The 8,259-nt window shown below is 35.2% G+C and overlaps 2 protein-coding genes across 2 annotated transcripts; both read right to left on the reverse strand.

The window, feature by feature from the left end:
• Nucleotides 1-41: 41 nt before the first annotated feature.
• LOC132166919 (non-specific lipid-transfer protein 3-like) lies at nt 42-842 on the reverse strand. The gene has a single exon (XM_059577777.1). It carries the CDS (start codon nt 808-810, stop codon nt 328-330), a length of 483 nt encoding a protein of 160 aa, XP_059433760.1. The 5' UTR covers nt 811-842; the 3' UTR covers nt 42-327.
• Nucleotides 843-2,808: 1,966 nt separating this feature from the next.
• LOC132167899 (acyl-CoA--sterol O-acyltransferase 1-like) lies at nt 2,809-4,304 on the reverse strand. Its single transcript, XM_059578940.1, has one exon. It carries the CDS (start codon nt 4,302-4,304, stop codon nt 3,195-3,197), a length of 1,110 nt encoding a protein of 369 aa, XP_059434923.1. The 3' UTR covers nt 2,809-3,194.
• Nucleotides 4,305-8,259: the final 3,955 nt, after the last annotated feature.

Consider the following 8,259-nt stretch of genomic DNA (forward strand, 5'->3'; position numbering starts at 1 on the left):
CTTGGGTGGCACCACCTCCAAGGACTACCAAATCTGATAGTTACGATACCACCAGATCAAAGAGATCTAGTGGCCGTAACTACTAAATAGGACTTTGGGAGTGGTTACGACTTACAACAACCCTCAAAGGTTCAGTTGAGGTGGCTTACCAGCCTTAAAGAAGTGATCGGCCATCCATAAAAGAAGGTGGCCAATGTTTTTGAGCTAACATGGCTGTACCACATCAGCTTGTTGTGCGTAAAACACATGTATATTTGCTATCGTGGACTTATAATAATCTTCATGCATAAAAAAATATATTTTTGCATGCAGACATATATAAAAGAGCTAGCAGTCATACTCGTTGCAGTTTGCAGAAGGGTTGATATTGTAAGGGAGGTTAACCCCACACTTGTTAGGAAGTCCAGCTGCTAGACCAATGTTGTAACCAGTGTACGGAATCCCATTAACAGCTTGCTTCAGACACCTGCAAACGCTCTGGCGGTCCGCCGTGGTCTTAGCCAGATCGTAGAGGGACTTGATCCCGCTGCAGCAAGCAGCCGGCACAGACCCACCACTGGCTACATAAGAAACACATGGGGTCAGGTAACTCACCACCTGGTTGCATGCTATGTCTGCTTCGGCAGCCATGGGTGCGCTTGCCACCATGCATGCAAGCACCAAGCAAGTCAGCTTCAGGACAACAGAGGCAGCCATGAAGATAAGAATTGAATTGATTGCTAGTTTTAAGGTTTTGGTCGCTGGCTGAGTGTAAGAGGCCTTGCTGTATATAATGGAGATGGTGGTGCAAGTCGAAAGATTGTGTTTCATGAAGGAGCTTGTTTGGTAGTTGGGCTTAATTAGTGTGTGTTGGTGGAATTTGGTTGGGCGAGTTAAATGCTACCACAAATGCAAGAGAAAAAGTGAAAACAGAGTCCTTTTGAAGAGGAAGCAACGGTAAAAATTTAGGGTTAAAAAAAAGTAGGGAGATTTTTTTTTTTAGTTCTTTTAATGGTTTGGATTTAATTTAATTTTTTATTTAATGAAAAACTTGAAATTAAATTTGGACAGTTAAAAAAACTATAGCAGATTTGCTCTTTTTTTACTTTTTTTTTTTTTTTTTACGGTACCTATGTAATACCCCAGTCTCACATTGGGAAGACGAGTTACCCACGTAAAGTGACATTTATAGATATTAAGTCTCACATTTCTTATTTACTAACTGAAACTAAGACTTTATAAGTGGTTCTAGAAAAGTTTTAAATTGATTAATCTTTTTAGAATAATAATACAAATATGGCTAACGCTTTCTCTATGTCATTACAATCTAAGCTAATCCAAAAATTTATCTCCCTCCAACTAATTAGTCTATGACTCTATGGTTTCCTCAAATATTTTAACTTTTACAATGTTTTTACAATTTTCTATTGAGGTTGTAATGTCCCAATTTTGTTATAAAAAAATGATAAAAAGACCATTTTTAGCTTCTTTTTCTGTCTTTGTTTTTTGTCAAAATTTTTGTTTGTCATATGTAAGAGATTTTTTTTTTTTTTTTTTAATCATTTTGAATCAGGTAAGGAAACTTTTTGTAATTCCCATAGAAAATTGTAGAGATATTGTAAAAATTAAAATATTAGAAGGGAAGTTAAATATAGTTTTTCCAAATTAAAAATTACTGCTTGCATGTGAGAACCGTACCAAAATTTACTCGCAATCAGACTACAAATTTCAGAAACGCAGTAGTGAGTTTCTGACAATACGTTTTATGAGAACGTAGAAATGGACAAAAGCTTTTCAATTTGAAAAAAAAAGGCTATATTGGTAGGTGGGGTTGGATTAATTAGAGTCCATCAACCAGCAAAAAGTGGAAATTTAAACCTAATTTCTCTGTTTTCGTACCATTTGAATTTAATGTCTTCCTTTCTAAATTTTAATAACTAATTTATTCTATAATTCATATTTTTTAAATCGATCATTTCGTTGTCTTTCTGTCCAAACAAATAAATGATGATCTTTTTGTCCGTAAAAAAAAGGGGACCAAAGAGGAGAGGGTAAAAGACATCATAAAACCTTTAGATAATTATGACATAAAAAATATAATTTATTACTTGTTTATGGAATTTGATTCTTCTCTGTCCAAAATAAACTGTAGAATATTCACACTACCATCTCTAAAAAATTTTGGTGACTACAAATAAAAATATAAGGTCCTTACTAATAAAATAACAACATGCATATATTTAAAATAATTCCAAAATAAATAATTAAAAATTAAAAAAAAAAATTAAGGGGTGGCTGAACCACCAATGGGGGTGGTTTGGCCATCCCCAAGGGCCAAATAAAAAAAATTAAAAAAAAAAAGATTTAGCACTTGGGGTGGCCGATCCACCCCCAAGGGTCGATCTGGGGTGGCTGGAGGCCCCCCCATGGGCCAAATCAATATATATTATATTGATTTGGCCCTTGGAGGTGATCGGACCACCCCCAGCCCCAATGGCCACCCCCAATGGGGATGGTTCAACCATCCCTTAATCTTTTATTATTTTTTTAATTTTCAATTATTTTAAAAATATATATAATTTTTTTATTATTATTATTAATAGGACAAATGTCCTATTTATGGCCTTAAGATCTCTCTCTAGAAAAATTCTAGCCATTAACTTAATATTCTCCAGTCTATTTTAGATAGGAGAAGATCATGTTCCATTTAAGTACTGTGACCCTAACCAAACATGCCATTTAATTCGCATCTTCTAGTGAAATACATCTTTTGCCATATGTCGCTTGTTCGTAAGGTACAGTCCTAGCAAAATGATGATGTCAAACTCCTTGCCATCCTAGTAGATCATGCTATCATTGTCTAACATGGTGTAGAAAATGTTACTTGCTCGCTGGCAAATTAGGAATGTTAACTAATTTTTTGTTTGGCACAATTAGTCAACAATTAACATCAAGTGGCGGAGTAGTTATCTTTTGCACATTCTCGATCGGAGCCGATCGAATGAATACTCATTATATCATAATTAATTAATGTAGATTTTAAGAGTAATAGCTAGAAGTTATTTGAAATGCTTAATTTCCTCCCATTTTCCATTGGATGTAGTCACAAAACGACCAGAAGAATGTAATTATGTGAATACAATTTTATTGTGTGGCAATAACACTTTCCTACCATCAAATATAAGATTAAAAATGATAGTGCCTTAACATTGTCATCATATTGATAGAGTTATCCCAAAAAATGTAGAGAATTTGTATGTCAATGTACGGGTGACATTCTTCACAAACTTGCCTAGCGCAGCACACTCTTCCAACGCCCTCTCATCAACCTTACACCGGAGGAACTGGGGAAAGAACAGCCAAAAGCAGGTCACCATCACGAATCCAATGGTCAAGGGCCCCGAGACGAGCTGCGGCAACCGCCACCTGCTGGCGAAAACCGCCTTCTTCAATACAACCTCGACGGCCAAACACGAACCTTGGAGGAGGAAGAACCATGTGACCTCCCAAGTGGAATTCACGCACCCCAAGTAGTAGAACATGAGCTCATGCATGAGCCCCGACACAACGAAGGTGGCGAGAATGGCAGCGATTGACACCCACTTGCGGCCAACGACGCGTGTCATGGCGTGGCGAGTGGGATCGTATACGGTGGGGCGCAGGATGCTGCTGACCATGAGGTTCCACCTCCTGCCCCAGAAGTCTTGGAGTGAGGTGGTGGGGTATGGCTCGTTGAACTGCGGCTCAAGCTCCACTCCTAGCAGGGCTCGAGCCAGGGCTGCCACCATGGCTAGAATGATTTCTAGGAGAAAATATATATGAAAGCAATATAGAAACAATATAACCTTTGGGTGGATATGCTCACTATAATCATAGATACGTATCAAAATGGCCAAAAGGACACCAATTACTACATACCTTAGAGGGAAAAATATTTGTCTTCCCTTAGGGATTTCTTTGTTTTTGCCATTTAGATGTGATATTGGTGGAGATGGGTGCTTTTTTTGGTGGATCTTGATGGGAGTGCAAGCAACGGCTACAAACCGTCCGAGAGAGATTGATGAGTCAGAACACAAAGGACCTTTACCAAAAGCAAAGAGCAAGAGCTTGAAATTCCCAAGCCAAGAAATGAAAAATGCAGTGGTGCCTCCAAGATGAACAGAATTTAGATTGAGAGGAAGGAAGAGGAAGATGAAAACGACTGGGAGTACACAAAGGAGTCTTGCAGGGCCTCTGGAGACTATCTTATTAATTGCATAGCAATAAGAAAGACATGCGAAAACCCCAATCCATACCTTTATTAAGCTCAGTATCTCTGCCTCCATTTTTGCTTCTTCTTGATATCTTTGCAATGTGGGAGAGCAGGATCTGAATGTGAGATCCAAGTTCAAGAGTTTCACAAGAAAACTTTGATTGGTGTACAGAAATTAAGAAGATGTGAAGAAAGATTGACCTTTGACCTTACAAAATCAGTCACGTGGATGCACTAATTTGCAATAATCTTTTTAGGGTTTAAAAATTGACTCAAAACCTTATGTTATAAGCATATATATGACAAATAACTCCTTAGTCCGAACTTTCATTTGAAATTCTGATAGAAAACCGTCATAATATTGTCACATCAACACTAACAATAATACGACATGCGTGTGTCCCTCATAATAAATATTAAATATTAAAAAAATCTAGAGATCGTGGTCCGACCATTTTAAAATCGGTCCAATATGTGATAGCCGAAACACCCCCAAAGCCTTGAGGATGGTTAGTCAACTATGATTTTCATCAAAATTTTAAACGAAAAGAGAAAGTTATTTGTCATTTATGCTTACTACATAAAGTTTTAGCTCAATTTTAAAAAATTTTAGAAAATTTATGACTAATTTTACATTTTTTCCAAGAAAGATTCACCTTGACTTTGCAAAACGCGTTTTTCCATTGGCAGACCATTTTTTTATTGTTCAAGTGGGAACAAAGGTGCAACTTTACAACAAAAATGTGCAAAGCATTCTGAATACAAAAATATTGTGGGGGAGATGAAAATGGAATTTTCAAAGTATATATCATATAAAATATCAACATGATTAGTGTTGGGTTGGATTATTTATATTTTATACACCTAAAAAAATTTATTTCAGCGCGGTTGACTTGATGAACACATGAAATCTGTGCATTTTAAATATACAACTTCATCACAGTTCCTGAAAGCAAGGGTGATCGTGGAAAAATATGCCAAGGAGGAATATTCTTCATAGAAAGTTCGACTCTTATCACATGTGTGCCAAAGAAGTTTTGTGAGCAAGCTAGCAATCCCTTTGCCTTGCAATTTTACAAGTCAAAAGTATATTTTTAAATAAAAATCGTAGGATGTGTTTTGTTTGGGGGCGTGTTTATGTTTTCAAATCGTAGGTAAATAAGTCGTTATAAAAATGCACGATTTTAAAGGTCAAATCACGATTTTAAATGTCGAACTATATATAATTTTACTAAAGACGTAACTGGATTTTTAAGAATCGTGTTTTCATTTCTGCATTTTAAAACTACTATTTTTTTCAAATAGTATATTAAGAAATCGTTAAACCAAACGGATACTCTCTCCAAAGACAATGGTGGTAGAATTTGAGGGAAGTGTGGCTGAAAAAAGATTTTGTAACTGGGTAACTAAGTATTCCTCCAGGCCCATGAGCTATTAGGTATTTTGATAGCTAGCCTCCAGAAGATTCAATGTGGGTAATACATCTTGCTTTGTTACATTGGCCCATAAGCAATATGAAGGCATGAAGCCCACCCCCACCCAAAAAAAAGGAAGATAAAAGAACCAAGAAAAAGGGAAACAAAAAACCAAATAAATAAATAAAGGCAGTCTACTTTCAAACCTCCATGATATTTATATTGTTTTGGTTTACCATTAAAGAAAGAAAAAGAATTCCTTTTTTTTTTTTTTTTTTGTTTAGTAAATGAGAAAAACAAGAGTGAAACATAATTCAAATTTTCTTCAAAAACCCAAGAATCTGAAATTGGTCAGATTTGGAGAGAAAATGACAAAAGAAAGTACAAGCTAACATGCAGACAACCCATAAAGCAACGAAAATATGTGGAGCGAAAGGAAGATGCCTTTTCTTGATGAGTAATCAAACAAAAGGCGGAAGATATTGGACCAGAAGTCCACCTGTCAAAGAACACATACCAAGAAACAAAATGCTAATCAATTTTTTTTTTAAAAAAAAATACACATGCCTCTATGAGACTGATTCGGATTTCTAGCGATTTGTTATTTACCCTCTTACTCGGGAAAGCGAGTTATATTTGATGTCTGAATTGCTTTGAGATACACAATGATATACCCAGAACAACTTTACAAGGCAAAGAAAATAAAATATGATTCATCTCAATCTATTTTATGTAGGGTTTTTTTTTTAAAAAAAAAAAAAAAATCAAAAAAAAAAAAAATCAAAAAAGGTAGGAGGGGACAATTATAGTGGCTAATTTACCTAAATATGACTATGAAAACACGTACCAACTGAGAATCAATAATATAAAAGGCTTAAATAGTAAAAACCGTAGGCGCTTCCACTTATATTGGTTTCTCTGGCTAATTCCCACCAAATATGTCACTAATGCTGGAGGTAAAAAGTACAACATTGATCGTATATTCCTTCATTGACTATGTTTTATAGCTAAATGAGTGTGGAAGTTGAGATGAATGTTTCAGATATGGTGTGGTGCTCAGTAGAAAGGCACATTTAGCCCAATTTGGTTGGTGTGTGGCCAAGAGGTAGATGTTTGGTAATGATGGTGACCATGTTGTTGGCAAAGGTATAGGCAAGTAGAGAGTACTCATTAATTATCAACTGTTGTGGCCCATAATCTTGGTGCTACCGGAGGGTCACCCCAAACAGGCTCACTTATAAAGTACTTAAAAAATCGTCGTTTTTACGGTCATTTTTTGGCGATTAGGTCAAAAAAAAGTTAATGGATGGGGGCCAATTTTTTGACGTATTTTTAGTTTATTTATAAATTTTCTTGCATTGTATTAACTATTTTGGGCAATTGATGTTGGGGTCCTACCCCCTTCTCTTTGTAATTAATACTTTTGTATTAATAAAATTTTATCTTAAGAAAAAAACGAAGAAGAGAGAGTAGTAGTTATTGGAATTTTAAAGTAACAAAACCAACTATTGTCTTGGGTTGTGTAAGATTTGAGCTTTTCCTTTTGGCTTTTGTAAAAGATATCAAAAGTTGAAAGTCTTCTTCACATTGATTCACTCAATTCTAATTTAATACAAATTTCTCCTTTTCCTAGAAAAAAAAAAAATTGGTTTTAAAAAAATGTTTTCAGGATTCTCATTTATGTACTCTACATTCGAAAAAAAAAAAAAAAAAAAAAAAATCCTGATAACTAGAAATGAGATGTAGGATAAAAGATAATGACATCACTTTATAGGTTTTATCAAATATATTGGTGTAAAAGAGAATCAACACATTTCACCGAGTTTCAAATTTTAATCCAAACTACCATTTGTATAATGTATTATGATGTATTCAAGAATAATTTATTAGGTAATGGATCGGAGGTTAGAGATAGACCTAATAAGGTCCATCTTGCAAGCAAGTCAGGCTCAATCAAGCCTTAAACAATGAGTGTATTAGTCCCAGCAAACCAACATTTGCATAAGATAATAACTAAGCCATATGTACCTTAACGCCTTGATATTTTTGAAGCTTAAGAGAACAATCATCTAACGGAGTAAGATCCAAAGAAACAAATCGGTTACACTTGGACCCTCTCCTCCAAAATACGTCGCGCAGGAAACACTCCATAAAAGGAAGGAAAAGGTTCATTCATAGTGTACGTAGTTTCCTTGTCCTCTTTACTAAATAAATACTGACTTGAACATCAGAGCGTTTCTCGTCGACACATCCAACAAGGTCACATGTGCTTGTTTTTCTCTTCATTGCAAGTTTCGTTTGCCTGGAGTATGGTGTCCAACCAACTGATTTTCAATTTTCAATTTTGATTCAATTTAATTCTTAAGTCATTATTTCTAATCGATTTTCTGTTCATTTGATTTATTAAAATAAGACAAATAGAAAACGTGAACATTCAAAATTGTTGATACATTAATAGTTTTTTCAAAAACCAAAGAAACTTTGCCTAATTTGGTCCATGCCAGCTTGATTTGCCAACAATAAATAACATTTATACCTCCAAAAGATTGACTTTGTGCTTCACTAAGACCAGCAGCTGGCGTTGCGGATTATATAATTAATCATATAAGCCTT

The sequence above is a fragment of the Corylus avellana genome, chromosome ca1 (genome assembly GCF_901000735.1).
Source record: "Corylus avellana chromosome ca1, CavTom2PMs-1.0".
Taxonomy (NCBI): domain Eukaryota; kingdom Viridiplantae; phylum Streptophyta; class Magnoliopsida; order Fagales; family Betulaceae; genus Corylus; species Corylus avellana.